Source organism: Pipistrellus kuhlii, unplaced genomic scaffold (assembly GCF_014108245.1).
Source record: "Pipistrellus kuhlii isolate mPipKuh1 unplaced genomic scaffold, mPipKuh1.p scaffold_m20_p_2, whole genome shotgun sequence".
Classification (NCBI taxonomy): Eukaryota; Metazoa; Chordata; class Mammalia; order Chiroptera; family Vespertilionidae; genus Pipistrellus; species Pipistrellus kuhlii.
The window spans coordinates 134,985,551-135,006,622 of record NW_023425515.1 but is presented as its reverse complement, the minus strand read 5'-3'; the positions used below and the strand labels follow the sequence as shown (position 1 = coordinate 135,006,622).

Here is a 21,072-nt window from a genome sequence, read left to right as displayed (position 1 = left end):
ACAGAGAGGAAGGGAGAGAGACAGAGAGTTAGAAACATCGATGAGAGAGAATCATTGATCAGCTGCCTCTTGCACACCCCCTACTGGGGATGAGCCCGCAACCAAGGTACATGCCCTTGACCGGAATCAAACCCGGGACCTTTCAGTCTGCAGGCAGATGCTCTATCCTCTGAGCCAAACCGGTTTCGGCTCTCTGTGTTCTTATTCTTTTCTCTTGCTCTCTTCCCTGTGGATTGATCACTTTATTTGATAGTATGCTTACATTCCTTCTCATTCTCTTTTGTGTATCTGCTATGGGTTTTTGTTTTGTGGTTACTATTAAGCTCACATAGAGCAGCCTATATCCATAAAACAGTCTGCTTTAAATTGATAGCAAGTCACATTTGAGTGCATTCTAAAACTCTACACTTCTACTACCCTTGCCATGTTTTATATTTTTGATGTCACATTTAAATTTTTTTATTTTATGCATACCTTAACTAATTACTATAATTTTAGTTAATTTTACTACATTTTTCTTTTAACTTTATAATACCTTTATAAGTGATGACTCTGTTGCTTTAAGCATATATTTACCTTTATCAGTAGGATTTTTACTTTCATGTGTTTTCTTGTTATTAATTAGTGCCATTTCTTTTCAGCTTAAAGAAATCCCTTAACATTTCTTATAAAGATAAGTTAGTGGTGACAAACTTCTTTGGATTTTGCTTTATTTCTTCTGGAAGATTCTTTATTTCTTCTTGAATTCTGAATGATAACCATGCTGATAGAGTGTTCTTGGTTGAAAATTATTTTTTTTTCTGGCATTTTGAATATGTCTTGCTGCTCCCTTTTGGCCCATAAAATTTCTGCTAAAATATCTTCTGATAGCCTTATGGGGTTTCCCTTGTATGAAATAAGTTGTTTTCTTTTACTGCTTTCAAAATGATCTCTATCTTTTGCCATTTTAATTACAATGTGTCTTGGTGCATATGTCTTTACTTTATTTGGAACTCTCTGGGATTTCTGAACCTAGAGGTCTGTTCACTTTCCCAGGTTAGGAAGTTTTCAGCCATTATTTCTTCAAATACTTTTCTGACTCTTCTCTCTCTCTCTCTTTGCCTTCTGTTTTAATGCAAATGTTATTCCTCTCAATGTTGTCCTATGCGTCTTTTAAGCCATATTGACTTTTTAAAAATTATCTTCTCTTTGTGGTACTCTGCTTGTGTCAGGTCCGGTGCTTTGTCTTACAGCTCACTGATCTGTCGTTCTGCTTTATCCAGTCTGTTTTTGAACCTCTCTAGTATATTCTTCAGTTCGGTTATTGTAAGCTTCAGTGCTATATCTTCTGATACTTTCTTTTATTTTCTCTTTCTTTGTTGAAGATCTCACTATGTTCATTCACTCTTTTTCCAAGTTTGTTAAACAACTTTATGACCATTCATTTGAATTATCAGGTAGATTACTTCTTTATATTGTTAAAATTTTTCTGAGTTTTTTTCTTGTTCTTTTATGTGGAATATATTGCTTTGTTTCCTCACTTCGTTTAACTCTCTGTTTGTGTGTATTAGGCAAAATAGCTATTTCTCTCAGTCTGGAATGAGTGGCCTTGAATAGGTGATGAACTTTATTAATCAACTTTGCCCTAGCTCTTGGTTGTCTCTTAAGCCTTTATGTGGTTTAAACAGACTGATTTATTCTTAACAGGTCCCCATTGTTGAGGGGATGGCAAGACCTGTCAGTTTCTCAAGGATATGAATCTTATTTTGCACCTAGTTTCAAGTTCATTGGAAGCCAGACTCTCAAGGCAGCAGCTTTTAAAGTACGTGAATATATCCACAGTCATTAGCCCTGCTGGTCTCCAGATCAGGAGATCTGGAAGTGTTTCGTAGGTGATGCTGGCTGTCTTCAGTAAGGCAGCAAGAAACCCTTCACTGTCATGCCTGGGGAAAAATGTCCTGTCTGTGTGTGCACATGCACACATGCTGCCTTTAGGGAGGGAGCAGGAGGATGTGTGCTTGCAGGCCCCAGCCAGGGAGTGGGAGAGTGTTGCAACTGGCTTTGCTGGTGACTTTCTGTTCATCTTCCCAGCCAGGGAGTGGTTGGATGTTGCAACCCCACTCTCCCATTTCAGCAAGGTAGTGGGACAGTGTGGAAACTACTCACCCTGCCTGTCCTAGCAATGCAGTATGTGTGTTGGGGGGTGGAGCAGGGGGTTGATAGTGGGGTAGGGTGCAACACCCAGTCTCACCACTTACGGTAGTAGGGCAGGTGGAGAATGCAAAAATAGAATCTGCCAGTGCCTCCATCTCCAGAGAGAGTTTCAATTATTCTCTGCTCCATCAGCAGGTGCTTTCAGGTGCTTTAAGATTAGTAAATGACTCTCCTCATGTAGTCTAAGCACTTTTCAAACTTCTTCTTTTGCACTGGGTCCCCAGACAAATAAAACCTCACATGAGCCCTTAAAAAGAAGAATCTCAGTTCCCTAAAGCCCTTTGGGTCCCTTATATCATCCCCGTAAGTTTTCTAATCCAGACACATATGGGGCGTGTCTCTCCAGTGCAGATCCCAGGTGCTGGGGGTGTGATGTTAAGCTCTCGTCTGCAGGGGAAGCACCAAGCTGGTGAGATCCTCCCTATCGTGTGTTGCTCCATTACAGAAGCCTGTCTCTGCTTCCTTACCCAGATCAATGTGGTCCTTTTATCTTTTCTTCATGGAGGAGCAGTGTAGTTTGCAGGTATTTTTGGAGGAAAATGATCCATATGTAGCTATAGGTCCAATGTGTCCGTGTCCAAGGGAGGAGGCGAGCTCAGCATCTTCCTGTGCTGCCATCTTGGACCCCCATCTGAAGGTGGCACAGCTCAGTGCAATTTCAGAAAATTTTAATCTGGGAAACAGGGAGGGCAAATAGAAGAAATTAAACTCTCTGGAAATTTGCTAAACTTTTAAAATGTAGATTTTAAAATAAAATTTTATAGGAGTGACATTACTCAACATAAATATATAGGTTACATGTGTGGATTACTAATTTACAAAATCTATATATAGGACCATGTAACCACCACCCAAAGTCAAATCTTCTCCTGTCACCACATATTAGGACCCCTTTTTTCCCCCATCCTCCTCCCTCTGACAACCACCACACTGCTGTTTGGGTTCATAAATTTCAGTTTTATATTCCACATTTGAGTTAAATCATATAGTTCTTAGCTTTTTCTGTCTGACTTATTTCACTTCCCATAATGTTCTCAAGGTCCATCCGTGTTGTAAATGATGCCATTTCATCCTTTCTTATGGCAGTGCAGTACTCATTGTGTATATGTACCACATCTTCTTTATCCAGTCCTCCATCATAGGGTACTTTGGCTATTTCCAACCTTTGGCCACCATGAATAATGCTGCAATGAACATAGGGAAGCATATATCTTTGCATATAAGTTATTTTGATTTTTGGGGGCATAAACCCAGGAGTGGAATTGTTGGGTCATATGGTAGCTCTATTTTTAATTTTTTAAGGGTGGCAGAGTGCTTTCCATAGTGGTTGTACCAGTCTACATTCCCACCAGCAGTGAATGAGGTTTCCTTTCTCCCCACAACCTCTCCAACACTTGTTGCTGCTTGTCTTGTTGATAGTGGCCATTCTAGCTGGTGTAAGGTGGTATTTCACTGCATTAGAACATTTTATGGACTTGACCCCAAATTCAAGGGAGGTAAAGGCAAAAATAAATGAATGGGACTATATCAAATATAAGAGCTTTTGGACAGCAAAAGAAATGGACAACAAAACAAACAGGCAGCCAACCAGATGGGAGATGATATTTTCAAACAGTAGCTCTGACAAAGGCTTAATTTCCAAAAAATATAAAGAACTCATAAAACTCAACACCAAACAACTAAGCAATCCAATCAAAAAGTGGGCCGAGGACCTGAAAATTCACCTATTTCAAGAAGACATACAAACAACCAATAGATATGAACAAATGTTCAACCTCATTGGCAATCAGAAAAATGTACATGGTTTTTGAAGTTCCAAATAATTTTGTTGATATTTAGTTGTGAAATGCATTTTAAACTCCATTTATAAGGCACTTTAAAACATATGTCTTTAAATATGAATATAATTTGTACAATAAAGTGTACAGATCTTAAGTGTACTGTTCAAAGTATTTTAATGTGTATATTTTTATGTCACCAATATCACAGTTGAGCTATTACAAGGTATTTCTTTTAATTTAGGCAAATGTTATAGTGACTGCCTGGTCTGGGGCACATGGAGGTGATCCATTTACCCTACAATATAGAGGGTGTGGAAAAGAGGGAAAACACATCTATTTCACACCTGACTTTCTACTGAATGATGACTTAACAGCTGGCTATGGACCACGAGGTAAGAAATAAACATTTGCCATTACTTTTTACAATATTCTGGGCTTAGTGTGGAAAAAAATTCAGAGAACCTGAAATTTGCCAAGACTTACCCTATTGTTGGGAGATAGGCCATATACCCATGAAAAATGAGGAACAAAGTGGGCCAGAAAGAATTAAGCATCAGGTTAATGGCCCCGACAGTTAGTATTGTAAGAATTTAGTGAAAGGAGAAAACTAAGGATGTCAGAAATGACCTCATTGAGCAGAGGATCTTCAAGGTTAAATGTCATTTTGATAAAAGGAAAGGGGGGAGAGAACAGTGGAAATAGTATGGATAAATTTGTTCCAGCAGAAGAATCCAGGGCATATTTAGACATGTGAGCAGCAGATCCTATTAATGGGGCAGAGTGACTGTGGGCAGTGAAGTAGCAGGTGAAAATGCTGACATACACATGGGAGTTAGTGATGAAGAGCTTCAAGTGCTCAACTTATTATAGTAAGTCACCATTGAAAGTGTATACTAATAAGCATGGGAGTACCAATATCAAAGCAGTGTTTTAAGATGATGAACCGGGCTGTGAGGATAATCTGTATTCCTCATCTCAATGAGGGAAAACTGGATGAAAGGAGAACAACCTTGTTCAGGTACAAGGCCACGAGACTTGTGGAATGTGGAGGCAGTGAGATGAGAAGGATAGGAAAGGTAGGAATAACAACAATGAGAATTTTCCATGTTCTAGGTGCTGTGCTGTTTGCTTTTCAAATGTTATCGTGTTTAATCCTAACAACTCTACGTGATGAGAGACATTCCAGAAGGGAAAAGGAGAAAGAGGTCTGAAGTGCTATAGTATGAAGGATAAGGGGGATGTGTGTGAGAGCATTAGGAACACACCAAGTTTTTGGCAGAAATGGAAGGAATCAATTTAAAGGAGAAAATCCATATGTATGGATTAAGGCAAATGGATTGTGAGAAACAGTGAACTATCCTGGGGGGAGGTGGGAGGAAGAACAGCCTGTGGATGAATGTGTGTGGCTGGAGTTTGGGAGAGTAGTCAGGTTTGGAAACTGGCATTTAGTGGGTGAGATCTGAGGGGGAAACTATGTTTAGAAAAGATCAGCAGGTCAAGAACTAACCATCCCAATCTTAATTTTCTGTTTTTTATTTTAACATATAGTATTGCTTTTCAATGCTGCTACTATGATTACCCCCATTTAAATCTAAATAGATTCTGTTATCCTCTATATAGCTAGTAGAAGTTGGGGTGACACACTCTATAAAACACATTTTATAAGACACTTAAAACTTTGTAAGAGTTTTTTTTCTGATAACTATGTGTTATTGATAATTTCTGCATAAACATATAATTTCATCAGCACTTCTAAATTCTGAGTAGGCACAAATTTTTTCTTAAGATTTTCAACTTACACTATTCCCCTCCCTTCCTTTGTCCCAAGGTCAAAAATTGCACAATATGCCACAGCTTGAGTCATCTGAGCAAATACTTCCTGGATTTCCATAACTTTAACAATTTTTTAAAGTGCACTTTAAAAGATGAGTTAAACTGGAAAGCATCATGGAAGGAAAAGTCAGTTTTTATCTGAATGTTGAAGAAAATGAAATATTTAGAGAGGTAGAGAAAAGATTATAAAGGATTGTATGCTAAGGATGAGAGTTTCCATGAGCTAAGAGTTGCAAATAAATATAAATGTGAAGAATCAGGGATGAAAAGAAAAGAGAAGAGAAAAGAAGAGAAAGGAAGGGAAAGAAAGGGAAGGGAAAGGAAGGGAAGGGAAGGGAAGGGAAGGGAAGGGAAGGGAAGGGAAGGGAAGGGAAGGGAAGGGAAGGGAAGGGAAGGGAAGGGAAAGGGAAGGAAAGGGAAAGGGAAAGGGGAAAGGGAAGGAGAAGGGGAAGGGGAAAGGGAAGGAGAAGGGGAAGGGAAGGGAAAAGTAAGGGGAAGGGAAAGGGAAGGGAAAGAAAAGAAAAGAAAAGAAAATGGAAGAAAAAGGAAGAAAATGGAAGAAAAAGGAAGAAAAGGAAAGAAAAAGAATAATCTATGTTAGAAAGGAAGTTCTATGATTTCTTTGCTCCTTCCTCTCTCCCTGGCCCCAATGTTCTAATCATGGTTCTGGATAGTAGAATTATTTCCAAGAAAAAAAAAAATCAGGCATGTTTGGATAACATAGACTGATCAATAAGAAAGGTTTATTTGCTTATTTTGTATCTTACTCTGTCTGGGCTGCTATAAAAATATTATAGACTGGGTGACTTATAAACAACATAAATTTCTCACAGTTCTGGAGTCTGGAAGTCCAAGATTAAGGCACCAGCAGATTCGGTGTCTGCTGACGCTAAATATACCCTTCCTGGTACATAAACAGCCATCTTCTCTTTGTGTCCTCACCTGGCAGAAACAGGAAAGGAGCACTCTGGATTCTCTCTCTAATTCGTTTATTCTTTTTGTTAATCGTCACCCACAGATATTGCTTGTATTGATTTTTTTTTTTAGAGAGAGAGTGTAAGGGAGGGAGTGGGAGAAGAGAAGGAGAAAAAGAAAAAAGAGAGAGAGACAGAAAGAAAGAGACAGATAGAAACATTGATGTTCTAGAATCTAGAGTCATATCAATTGGTTGTCTCCTGCACATACCCCAACTGATGCAGGGGATGGAATCTGCAACCCAGGTACATGCCCTTGACTGGGAATCAACCCGAGAACCTTCTGTGTGCAGGCCAACACTCTAACCACCAAGTAACACCAGCCAGGGCTGGAATCTCTTTTATAAGGTCACTAATCACATTATGGGGTTTTACCTTCATGATCTAATCTACCTCCTAATATTATCTCATTGGGCATTAGGATTTCAACATCTGAATTTTGTGGGCATGTAAACATTCAATTCATTGCACTTAAATATGCTTCTTTTCTTTTCTGCAAATCCTGACATTATAGGCTTATATGAAGCTAAATAGAAGCCTGTTAGGCAGCTTCATTGAGGAAATGAGAAGATGTAGGACTGCTCACCAGTTTCAAATAGATGTGCAAGTCAATCACCAGTTTGCATTTATGGGACTAGACACATGTGACTCTGCCTCTTTTATGATGGTAGGGTATAAAGGAGAGGTGATGAAATGCAGTGAGAAAGATGAAAGTGGAAGAGAAAATTGTACTTCAACCCTTTGGATTGAGCATATATAGTCAAGTACTGTTACATTTGCACTGATTAACAAATCTATTGCTGAGATTTTAGAGACTCAAAACAAAAGCTCTCTCGTCCACAGGCAGAGTGTTTGTCCATGAATGGGCCCATCTTCGTTGGGGTGTGTTTGATGAATATAACAATGAAAAGCCTTTCTACATAAATGGGCAAAATCAAATTGAAGTAACAAGGTTAGTAATTTTCTAATGCTAAAAATTCAGTTTATTTATTTTTTACTCTACAGGTAAGTATATAATGGCAGCTAAAACTTAATTGACAATTTTAAAATGCTTAAGTGACTCAAATATCCAAAAGTTATATTAGATATCTCACATCATTATTGTCTTTACCCTTGCTCTCTCATTCCCTCTAGATAACTAATAACATTTTTATTAGTTTCTTTTTTTTCTCAGGATTTTTCTAGATGTTTTTTTTAATGTGTATTTTTTTATATTCTATTTTTATTTTTAATAATTACACTAGAGGCCCAGTGCATAGATTTGTGCAGATTGAAAGGAAATTAATTAGAAGAAATATTTTAGAGATCGGGGAAGGACCATGGGAGGTTGACTCCAGGGTATGTCCAGCCCATCTTGTCCAGTCCTGATAGGCTGGACCCCAGCAGCAAGCTAACTTACCAGTCAGAGCATCTGCCTCTTGGTGGTCAGTGCACATAATAGCGACTAGTTGAAAGGTCAGACACTTAGCATAGTAGGCTTTTATTATGTAGGATAGTGTTTTATTATATGGATGTAACATAATTTCTCAGTCACTCTCCTATTGTACAAGTGTGTTGTTCCTAATCTTTTACTACCAACATTACTACAGGTGATAATGCTATATATGTGCCATTTCTCATGTATGCAGGCTGATCTGTATATCTATTAAATAACCTATTCTATTAAGAATTACTGACTCAAAAGGTACGCCAAGCTGTAATTTTGTTAAGTGTTGATTGATTCCTCTCCTTAAGATTGTATTGTTTTTTCACTCCCTTCAACTATTTGAAATTAGTATTTAGAAAGGAATCCTTTAATTATTTTATTTTTAATATATTTTATTGATTTTTTTACAGAGAGGAAAGGAGAAGGATGAAGACTTAGAAACATCAATGAGAGAGAAACATCGATCAGCTGTCTCCTGCACACCCCCTTCTGGGGATGTGCCCACAACCAATGTACATGCTCTTGACCAGAATCAAACCTGGGACCCTTCAGTCCGCAGGCCAATGCTCTATCCACTGAGCCAAACCGGTTTCGGCGGAAGGAATTCTTTTAAATATTATCATTACGTGTCCATTTTCTTCTTTCTCCGATGTCCAATGGCAATGAGCTCAAAGGAACCCTGACTTAGAATACTGCCTCTCATGCTCTGCCAGGAATCTCAAAAAGTTCACATTGATTCCCGATAACTTGTGCTTTGACCTTGTTTAATTGGTAAAATCCTTGGCAATACAAAACCTCTCATCAGGACCAAATTCTTTAAAATAGAGTCTATTTCTAAATTGAACTTTAATAAAGTAGTTTTAAAAATATTTTATATGTTTCTAGTAAGCCTTAGTCTTTGCAACTCATTATTATGTGAGCTAGTGAAGAAAAAAACACAAGTATTTCTAAAATAGACATACTTTTTCTTTCTATTTTTAGGTGCTCATCTGACATCACCGGCGTATTTGTGTGTGAAAAAGGGCCTTGCCCCCAAGAGAACTGTATTACTAGTAAGCTTTTTCAAGAAGGTTGCTTGTTTTTATACAACAGCATGCAAAATACAACATCATCAATAATGTTCATGCAAAGTTTATCTTCTGTAAGTATGCCCTTGGAATAACAAACTTCTACAAGATCTCATCTCTTCCCAAGACAGACTGATATATTTTAAATATTTAAACAAAAAAATAAGATTCACTATTTTTTAGAGCTTGGCGGACCTTGGAGTTCATCTACTTTATATTTTACAGATTATAAAGTAACTGAGACCCCAAAGATGATCACCAAAAATAGATTCCTTAAGAAAAGTGATTATTTGCTTTCCAGAGAAGGTGATGTAACAATGTGAACACTAAATCTAAAAAATAAATTGCTCATATGGTGGTGTTCCTATGTCTTTTCACAGGGAAGTGAACTGGGTTAATGAGGGATATAACAGGATTGCTTCTCTCTTTTGAGGTAGCTATCCACTCTTATTTTAATTGCACTAATTCTCTTTCCATTGTTTCGCATAGCCTAGACCTTAAAAAGAAAATTCAGGTTCTACCAAGAAACATCAACTAACCCCTGGCTTTGCAGGTTGGGAAACTCAACCTTGTCATCATTATACACCATCTGGCAAGAGACTAGTGTATAAATCCAGAACACCATTTTAAAAATTACTTAAAAAGAGTACTCTGCCATGGGCATCCAATCCTAGCCTCCTTAATCCAGCCCATTTTCTCTCTAAAGTAAACAGCATGGAACAGTCAAGTCCCCATCAGAAGCCTGCTCTGAGAGCATGAAATCTCTCAGAAAGGAGGGACTTAGGTGATATAGGGGTTCAGTGATATCAGCCTTTTTGACTAGATATATCTATCCATCTTCACAAAAAAAACCTGAAGGTCAAGTCTGTGAGTCATCTCTGCTCCGTGGAGCTTAAAGCACCGTGGGCATGTGTCTCTGTGAAGTTATTAGTTCCCACAGCCGACCAATACCCCCTGGATTAACACAGTTGTTTTAGACAACTTTTTTCTTCAGTCTGATTTTAGTCAAGACTGAGTCATTCCTTAAATTTGAAGTGATATTTCTTAGTTTCTTGTCTGATCCATTATGTTTTTAATGTATAGCTTTAGTCTATGAAGCCAGCCTAATTCCATGTATTTCACCCACATTGATGTGACTAGATACTGTCCTTGTGATCTTTTGAAAGACCGACGTGTTACTACCCAGTCAGATAAGCTTTACAATCATCTAACCACGATCATGAAACAGAGAGTTAAAAACAAATAACAAAGAAAGTAGGTTCTACTCCTGTCTCCCCATTCTACTAAGAAACTTGTGTTCTTAAGCAATCATGAACCCTTTGGAGCTTCCATTTCCTCCTCTATGAATTAGAACTGGGACTAAGAGATTCTTCTGGCTCTAAGAGCCCCTGGTTCCATTTAACAGGAAGCAGCCATTCTTCCTAGGAATATAGCATTGGGAATAGCTGGTGACATATTACTTAAAAATGAAAACCACACCTTTAAAAGGGTTGTTAACACAGATCTAGTATTATTAAATGAATTCTACCTATATTTCCAAATAAGGAGAAAGATTGGGAAGTAGATTTAAGTCAATTTTCTCCTTATCCTATTCTTACAGCTATCAATATTTGAACTAGGTCAATGTGTTGACTGATCAATAAAGGAGCAGTAGTCATTAAATATTAGTTCAAGAAATAAGCTGACCAAAATATAATCTCCAAGTGGTGTTTTCTTTAACACAATATCATGCTAAGGAAGGTGGGAGATAGTTTGGGGTGTGTGTGTGTGTGTGTGTGTGTGTGTGTGTTATATATATAGTCTTCTCTCTGTTATCCAAGTGCAAATAAACTATAACAGAGCTTGATCTCAGTACCACAGGGATGCCAGTATTTCAGGCAAAGGGTGCCAAAGGTTAGGTGTATATTTGATGTCAGCTTTGAAGTAAAGAAGAACATTGCTGTGGCACTTATTTCCATGTCTCAGCTCACCTTCCCCTTTCCCTTTAGTTTCTTGAGCACTAGCAGCATGTCTAGCATGACAGAAGAGCTGCAGTCTCTCACAGGCTTTGCTCTTCTTCCAGGTGGTTGAGTTCTGCAACGCAAGTACCCACAACCAAGAAGCTCCAAACCGACAGAACCAAGTGTGCAGCCTCAGAAGTACATGGGACGTAATCTCAGACTCCACTGACTTTCATCACAGCCCTCCCATGAACGGGACTGAGCTCCCACCTCCTCCTACCTTCTCCCTTGTCCAGGCGGGGGACAAAGTGGTCTGTTTAGTGCTGGATGTGTCCAGCAAGATGGCAGAGGTAACATTTTTGAACCACAATGGTTGTAAAACATTCTTCTTTTTTTTCCCCTATCAGTTTTTAATTCTTTTTTTTTTTTCCCCCCCAAAGTCTAAGAGCAGAGGAGGGAGAGGCCGAAAGTTTGGAATAGTCATAGACATCATCTTTTCTTGGGGATAAGAGGAACAAATTCAGAATGTATCCCAGAAATTGAGATAATGCAGATAAATGAAATATATAGATAATTCCTAACCTTTATTTTTATTACTAATTGCAACATTTTCCAACCAAGAACTTTTCTAAAACTCTTACATGTAATGAAAGGCTCTGATCTGTCCATATTCCACTCACTAGGAAAGATTCTTGGTGGAGGCAAGAGACTGTGAATTGGCAGTGAACGTGAATATCCATTATGTGTACATTTTCCATGTCACTGTGGACAGAAAACCATATCTCGGTTGTCTGACTATCTAGCAGCCCTCCAGAAACCCACTCTACAAAGCGCCAAAACTCTCAGATACTAGCTTGTCTTAGTCTCTGAAAGATCTACTTCCTACCCTTTTGCAAAAAAATGTCCACTGACCCCTGATCTATGCTCCTGAGGTAATTTCTGCTCTATTATATAGCTGCATGGGTCTGCCACACATCTCTTCCAACTGTGCATTCAGTGACATCACGTGGATGGCTTAAAACAGCCTCAGTGGAAGGAGAAATTGTCAACTGCAACAAATCAGGGTTTTCCACTTTCTCTCCTCTCTTTCTCTCCTCTTTCGCTCTCTCTCTCTCTCTCTCTCTCTCTCTCTCTCTCTCTCTCTCTCTCTCTCTCTCTCACACACACACACACACACACACACACACACCCACCCCAGAAAGCCAGTTTTTAAACATTTACCAGCACACCACTATCTACTTCATAGGGTTGTTGAGGTGAAATAAATGAAATAATATTAAGTTTTTGGTTCATAACTGGTAGCTATTATTTTATAATCATATTTGTTCTAAGGGAGAGTTTATTGTCTGCATCAGTAGTCCTAGAAAATTTGCCTTTCCTGGCTGGTCTCTGAAATATTAGGAACACTACTAATACATTAAGCTTCTAGGTAATTTTGCACACTTGCCTACCTGTAGTTTGACAAGGGCACAATCTTCTCAAATATGGCCTCAGGGTAATTTATATCAGCTATCTGCCTGTGTTGAGTAAGCATGGATTTAGTGAAAACTAAAGATAGTTGTACTTGAAAGAAGAGCTGAAAGAAGCAGATGAGAAATAAGCCTAAAATAACAATCTCATGGGAAAGCCAACTTCCCTTCCTTTTCCTGATAATACTATCATTGATATTAATCTACTTACCAGGGGCCTCTATACCATGCTGGTTTGGGAGATACAGAAATGACAGAATAGAGTTTCTGCTTTGAAATACAACGTAGTGAGGGAGATGTGACATGTGGGAATAAATACGATTGAGTGTGAAGAAGCTCCACAGAGTTGTGAAGCGGCACCTAGTTCTGTAGAAGAAAGGGACTGAGGAAGACTTCACTGAGCAAGGGACCTTAGCCTTGAACCTTGAAGGGTGTGAAAGTACCTGCTAGGTTGGGTGAAGTGAGGGAAGTGGGGGGAGGGAGGACATCCCAAGGTAGGGAAGAGTATGTACAATGACTGAGAGGCAAAATTAGAAGGATTTGTGCAGGGAATGGGTATCAACTGGTATGATTATAACTGACATTGGGTGGCTCTGATGAACTGGCAGATAAGATGGAGATGTGGTATGAATTTGAGAGAAACTGAAGACATCGAGTTGATAGGATATGGTTAAGGATGTGGGGGCTGGCTGGTAACAAGGGACAATAAAGGAGAGTTCCAGCTTGCTCATTTAACTTGTTAGGAGTAGAGGCCATCATTGAGAATAATGAGATGATGACTGTGATGTGAGCAAGAGCAAATTTACTAAGTGGTTACTATGTATCCATTTTGCAGATAGAAAACTGAAGCTAAAAAAAAAAAATAAGTATTTCTCTCTGGTCACATAGTTAGCAAAAGTTGAAGGCAAGTCCTTGTTTTATTCACTCTACTAACTTACCTCTCAATATTGTAAGAGAAATAATAGTTGGGAAAGAAGGCAACGAAGTCAAAGTGTGTAGAGTTTGTGATGTCAGGGGGACATTAAATTGGTGATGTCTCTATTAAGCAGTGCGAAGTGCAGGTACAGATAGATGTTGAGAGAGATGCCTGGGTTCTATCGATAGATGGAGACCACGGTTATCTCTGAACAGGTTGTCCCTGAAGCTCAGCTTCTGGTTCCAGCCATCGAAACAAGTGACCCTAATGAATTCATTAGCATCATCCCCTGCCAAATATGATTCATTGATCAGGGGTGTGGCCTGGCCACTAAATATTTTAAAGCTCCCCATTTGATTCTAATATGAGCCATAGTTGAGAACCACTGTTCTAGGGCCCTTATTGGCCCTTATTGCCCCAGACGGGTCACTAATATTACTTTATACTTGGTTAGTAGTTCAAGGAGTAATGGTACAGTTGTACATAGATGTCAGTTGAACCTCACAGCAATTCTATTTTAGGAGGAAATACATTATTTTTCCATCCTCTACAAATGATGTGCCCAGCCTAAGGTGAACATTATAACAGAAGTCAGTGCCAGGACAGATACTTCTGAGTGCCACTCTCCACTTCTTTTCAATATTTTCTCTTATGAAGATTGAATTTTAAAAGAAACAGCTGAGTTTTAAAGGAATTCTGAGTTGGAGAGAAATAGCGAGGATGTGTATTCTGAGAGTGGTAATTATGAACAGCTTGTCAGAGAAGGAATTCCAAACCACACTCTCCTCCCAGAAAAGCATTAGTTTTTGAGCCTGCAGTTGATCTAACAATATTTTAGCATGGTGTCACTCTTTGCAAATCAAAACCCTAAAGAATTAGCAGAAATCTTTGCTCATTAGGTAACTTAATCAGACTTTTGTTTGCCAACCAAATATTATTACCTTTTTTTTCTTTTGGGGACATAGGCAGACAGATTCCTTCGACTGCAACAAGCGGCAGAATTTTACTTGATGCAGATTGTTGAAAGTCATACCTTTGTGGGCATTGTCAGTTTCAACAGCAAAGGAGAGATCAGATCCCAGCTACACCAAGTTAGCAATGATGATGACCGAAAGCTGCTGGTTTCACACCTGCCTGCCACTGTGTCAGCTGATGCAGAAACCAGTATCTGCTCGGGGCTTCAGAGGGGATTTGAGGTATAGAACCCCAAGTCTGGGATCACTATCACATTCCTTTCCTTTGTTTTGTTTTTTTTTGTTTGTTTTGTTTGTTTGTTTTTGTTTTGTTTTTTTATCCGATTTGGGCTTATCTGTTAAATGTGGTTGTATGGCCTCACTTTAGGAGAGCAATGATGGATCATCGTTAAGGCCAGGAACCATGTCCTGTTCACCATTGTAGTCCCTGTGCCTAACAAAGTACCTGACATGTAATAGTTGCTTAATAACTGCCTGTTGAAAGGAGGAGTAAATAAATGAAAAGAATAGCCCAGGTGGGGAATTGTCAGCATCATCTGGACACTTGCTGAAACTGTCCCTGTCAATTCTGGGACTATCCTAGCTATGGCCATTGGGTTTTCCAGTCAAAATCAGCATATCTGGCTCCTGCCTGCAGTCATATCGGACCTCAAGCATATAAAACTCAAGACCAGAGATATGTTTCAGGAATGTTAGAGTTCATCTAAATTAGCATAAGTTTGCATTCAGTGTCTGGGATGCAGCGATCAATCAAACATCTGGTATCAAGCAAAGTACATCAATCGCCATTGTTGCTGCCTATAGGCAAATATTGCTCCACTTTGGCTACCCGTTGAATTGAAATTATGTGGGAGTTAAAAAAAACCCTGATGTCTAGGTCTCATCTCCAGAGAGTCTGATTTCATTGATCAGGGGTGTGGCCTGGCCACTAAATATTTTAAAGCTCCCCATCTGATTCTAATATGAGCCATAGTTGAGAACCACTGTTCTAGGGCCCTTATTGGTCTCTCACTGGATCTCAGAGGCCAGATCTCACAGGGTCAAGTTCCCTCATATCCCCCCTGGGGGACTTTATTCTGAACTAGTGGCACATCATGGTGATTGGAACAGAAAGAGTCCCTGTGCACAAGCAAACAGGCAGGGTTTGTAGGGTGGCAGGTGCTGGTGGGGTGGTGAGGACTAAACGGAGATGGGCATGGAGTGCAGGTGCCACAAAGGACCTCAGAGAGGCATGTGCCCACTGGTGGGGAATTTCGGAATGAACTTTCCTGCTCAATAAGACAATTTGATTTATATTTCTTTCCGAATGACCGATACTCCCTGTTCAGGTGGCTGAGAAACTGAACGGAGAAGCCTCCGGCGCTGTGTTGATATTAGTGACCAGCGGGCATGATGAGCATATCAGCAGCTGCTTGCTCACTGTGCTCAGCAGGGGTTCGACCATTCACACCATTGCCCTGGGTGCCTCTGCGGACAAACACCTGGAGGGACTTGCACAGCGTACAGGTAAATGAATTCCTAGAAATTTACATTTTAGAGTATTTCCTCTCAATTTGAGTATTCAAAGCACAGCAGTGAAACCAGATTATGTCAGCAGAATACATGGCGGAACTGAAAAAAATACAACCGCTTTCTTAAGGAAAAATACACACGAAGCGTTGCTAAAAGTTCCCTGAATTTTGCTGAATATTTTTTCCCCATTTTACTTAAAAGGCGACAATTATACTCATCCAATGAAAATTTTTTTTATAATTTCTTTGTTAAACTAGCCTGAGCATGTATGATCAGGGAACTAAAAATATGTTTAAGACGAAATGCATTACCTTCTATGATAAAGACACATGTAATATTGTAAGCCACATGTCTTTTTCTAAATGAGGCACAGAATAATCTTATCTTATATTCTTATATTCAATAAAAATGAGTATGCTGACTTGAAAACTGAAAATTAAGTCTTACTGAATTACTTTTGAAAATGACATTTTCAAAGTGCAAATATAAATATATAGGAGAGCAGGCAGGGACAATTGGCAGGGGAGCAATTAGGTGTTGATCAGGCTGGCAGGGGAGTGGTTACGGGGTGATCAGGCTGACAGGCAGAAGTGGTTAGGGGCAATCAGGCAGGTAGGAAGGCGAGTGGTTGGGAGCCATTAATAATGTTGGGAGACATTAATAAATCAGACACTAGCTCATAATTAACCTAGATTATCCAGGAATTGTATTCATTATAAGACTAATAAACATGTATTCATTGAGTTTTTACCATGTGTGGATTAGAGTTCTAGACCCTCACATTACATCTGTGGACAGAAGAGACAAAACCAGCCCTTTGTGCTGCTCCCTGTGTGATTGTGAGAGCGCCATGTCAACAAATCAAGCACTGCCCCTAGTTATCCCGAACCAACCCTCTTATACAAAGAAAAGTTGTTGGAAACATCCTAGATTTTATTTTTGTATTCTTGTCATATGTTTTAAGAGTTAACATCCAAATCATGTATTTCAGGAGGTTTAAAGTTCTTTGTCCCAGATAAATCAACCTCCAATAGCATGATTGATGCTTTCAGCAGAATTTCCTCGGGAACTGGAGACATTTTTCAACAATGTATTCAGGTCAGAATCTTCTCAATGTTATAGTTACAGCTGGCGGCGGGGGGGGGGGGGGGGGGGGGGGGGGGGGGGGGGGAGTAGGGGGAGAGACAAGGAAAACAGATGAATTGGGTTAATTGCCTCAATCACTTTATTTGATTATGTAATGAACTTCCTGGAATCACCGGAGCCAGGCTTCATTTCTACCTGATGTCTGTTACTTCCCAGCCCTGGGAGTCATTTTCTGTAATTGCTTTTCAAGGTCTATAAGCAGACTATTGCTCCTTCCTCATGGCTCAAAATGAGGGTGGGGGTGGGGATGCAGTGGAGGTAAGGCCCAGAAGGAAAATTAAAAACGATGTATTTAGTTTCAGTTCCATAATAACTTTTCATAAATCAGAATCCATTTTACTTTAGCTTATCCAAAAACTTTTTTGAAGCTCCTCTCAAATATATAAAAAAATCAACTATTCCATTAAATTCTAAAAATTCCTAAATATCTTTTTTAAATTTTATTTTATTATTTAAACTATTACATATAGTAGTACATATATCTCCTTCCCCCCCACATAGATCTTCCCCCAGCCTCCCCTACCCCCTTGTCACCTGCCCTCCTAAGCATCTTTTTAAAAACCACAGTTTGATTTTGCTCACAAAAGCATTCTCTAATCAAGCTCATTTTTAAAAGGGCCCACATTTTTCTTCTAAGTAAATTTTGAACATAGCTGAACAAAATTTCAGCTGCTGTCTCCTCACAGGTGGTAAGTGAACCTGCCAAGTTAATGGCTTTACATGAAGTCAGTAAATTATTCTTAGGAAATTTTTAACATGATTATATGTACACAGTAGAGGCAATAACCATCATTCCATGATTAGAAGTAAAAAAGGGAGGGTGGGTTGGGGGTTATCTGTAATACTGTCAACAATAAAAAAAAAATTAAGAAGTGAAAAAAGGTGAATTAAAAATGACAATATTTATTAGCCTGCAATTAGCTTTCTGAATGATCTTTCTACCTGTAATTTCCACTTTAAAAATTCTATCTAATGAAGAGGTAATATGCAAATTGACCATCACACCAACACACAAAGTAGCTGCCCCATGTGGACACAAGATGGCCAGCAGGGGAGGGCAGTTGTGGGTGATCAAGTCAGGAGGGGAGAGAAGTTGGGGGGTGGGAGGGACCAGGCCTGCAGGGGAGGGCAGTTGGGGTAACCAGGCTGGAAAGGGAGGGCAGTTGGGTGCAATCAGCAGGGGAGCAGGTAGGCATCAATCAGGGCTGACAGGAAAGTGGTTAGGGGGTGATCAGGATGATAGGCAGAAGCAGTTAGGAGCAATCAGGCAGGCAGGCTGGCGAGTGGTGGGAGCCAGCAGTCAGACATCCCTCAAGGGATCCCAGATTGGAGAGGGTGCAGGCTGAGCTGAGGGATACCCTCCCTGCATGAATTTCATGCACCGTGCTTCTAGTCCTATACATTAAAAAGGTAATATGCAAATTGCTCCCTCCACTCAGAGTTCTACCAGAGTTAGACCAGGGGGCAGGGCCAGTCCCTAACCACCCAGGTCCCCTCCCCCTGACTTACCCCACCCCAAGCACCCCTCACCCCAATCGAGGCCAAGGCTGGCCACCCAACCTCCATGTGCCCTCCCCCTGACCCGCCCAGCCTTATTGGCTATGATCAGTGCTGGTCAGCTGGACCCCATCTGTACATGAATTTATGCACCAGGCCTCTAGTATGAAACAAAAACAAATATATTAAAAAGTAACAAAATATTATTTATATGTCTCAAATCAAACTTATGTTCCCAGATTTGGCCACCTCTCCCCACTTGCTTTTGTCATTAGCCCCAGTAGACTGTGAGCAGAAACCACATCTAACCTCCTCCAATAGTTCAGGGCCCAGCACAGAATATGGTATAGAGGTCAGCAGGTCACAAACACTTGTTAAACTGATTTTAGCAAATAGTCCACAATGTCTCTGCTGTCATCCACCAAAAAAGGTTTATATGCTTTCCAAGACTGAGAATTTTACAGTGTTACTAATGTATTTCTTAAATAAATATAATTTCTCAAAGTTATTTATAAACTTGTATCTATTGTGACTACACAATGATTAAATGCTGTTGTGTAACACTTGTATTAACTGTAACAAAATGTTTTATATCTACTGTACTTATATAATACACTATATTTTGCTTTGGCAACAGATTTTTACATGAAAAATGATTTATGCAAATATAATACATGTTAGCATTAAGTGATTATTGTTTACTATTCATTTTTGTCACAAAGGAAAAAGATGGAATGATTATGCATACACTAGAAACTTCCATAATACATATTTTTTATGTATTCTTTTGAACAGCTTGAAAGTGTGGGTGAGAATGTTAAACCTCACCATCAATTGGAAAACACAGTGACTGTGGATAACAGTGTGGGCAATGATACTACCTTTCTAGTCACATGGCAGACCAGCGGGCCCCCTGAGATTGAACTGTTTGAACCTCATGGGAGAAAATACTACACACATAACTTTACCGTCAATCAAGCCTTGAGGGCTGCGCGCCTCCAGATTCCAGGAACTGCTAAGGTAGGTGTCCCGAGCTTGTTCATAATGACAACACTTAGTCAAGTAAATGACTTTCCGTTGAATCACCTAATTAAATGCCTTGTGTAAAGGAAATCCTATTCTGATATAGCAAAATTTTACTATAAATTTATGAGGGCATTTTGTGAATGCTAAAATTTTAAGGAGGAACAATTAAAGTATGTTCAAACCTTTAACAAAGGAAATTAGTATGTATGCAGTAAAAATAATTTATTTTTGCTTACTTCCTTCTTTACAAAATCTACATAAACATACCTATCTGTACACTTAGAAAAAGTCCTCTACTTAGAATTTATAATATGAATACATGCAATACATATTTTTTGAGCACTTACTTTGTATTGAGTCTTGTTTTAGGTGCTTCATAATAAAATGCCATGCTATGAATCAGAACAGGGTTCTCAGAGCACACAGGAGGGATATGCAGATGGCATGGGGTGTGGGGGTGGGGAGAATGCTTCCTGAAGTGAAAATATAAAACTGGAAATACGGAAGATAAAGGGGGCAAAGGTGTGAATGACATTCTGAGCAGAGTGAACAGCACACAGAAAGGCTCAGAGAAAAGGAATACAGCTCTTCGTGGAACTACAAGTTGTTCAATATGGATGAGCTACTGCGTAGCATGTAAGGTGGGGATGTAGGGGAAGGAAAGTGGAGGGGGTGATGAGACTAGACAGATACACAGGAGCACATCAGCAAGGACAGGAAAGGGGGTAGGAGTTTGAAGGGAACAGAAGATTGAATTCTGCAGGGTGGTGAATTGACCAGAATTACTCCTGCACTACCTGAATGCCGACCCAGCCTCATAACTGGTGGCTCTCCCTCCCCCCAGCCTCTGCTCAGTCTCCCTGCCTCTGGGCTAGCCTTCATCATCCCTGTCAGGTGATCCTTCTGAAGCACAAACCTTCCTCCTATTCAAAACTCTTTGGTGGTCCCAGGATAAAACCCATGTGGTTACTTTTATATACCAAGGCCTTCATATTCCAGCTTCTGCCCAAGTTCTCCCAAACATCCTGTGCTCTGTTCCTACTTAACTTTTCTTCAAGCTCATCATGTTCTTTACACACCTGTGCACAAGGGCCAGAAATACTTGACCTACTTCTCGCTGCCTTTGCCCAACCTCTTAGTCTGCATTAGGTGCCCTATAAAGCCTATATGAATACACTTATTATACCCAAGGAGAAGTTTTTGATGTGGAGTTTCCTGCTGTGTATCTGTTACTAATTTTATGGTTACAATAAAGATATGTAGACAGCTATAAATGATCTTGATGTCTGAAATGTGACTTCCCTGGCAAATGGTAAAG

The 21,072-nt window shown here is 39.5% G+C and overlaps 1 protein-coding gene across 2 annotated transcripts in view; it reads left to right on the top strand.

Moving 5' to 3' along the window:
- CLCA2 (chloride channel accessory 2) overlaps positions 1-21,072 on the top strand; it is a 40,774-nt gene that overhangs the window by 7,676 nt on the left and 12,026 nt on the right. For both annotated transcript variants that reach the window (XM_036446609.2, XM_036446608.2), the window contains exons 3-10: positions 4,216-4,366; positions 7,625-7,733; positions 9,189-9,348; positions 11,337-11,564; positions 14,565-14,795; positions 15,902-16,079; positions 17,077-17,183; positions 19,524-19,748. In XM_036446609.2, coding sequence (XP_036302502.1) covers positions 4,216-4,366; positions 7,625-7,733; positions 9,189-9,348; positions 11,337-11,564; positions 14,565-14,795; positions 15,902-16,079; positions 17,077-17,183; positions 19,524-19,748 — 1,389 coding nt within the window. The remainder of the gene's footprint in view (positions 1-4,215; positions 4,367-7,624; positions 7,734-9,188; positions 9,349-11,336; positions 11,565-14,564; positions 14,796-15,901; positions 16,080-17,076; positions 17,184-19,523; positions 19,749-21,072) is intronic.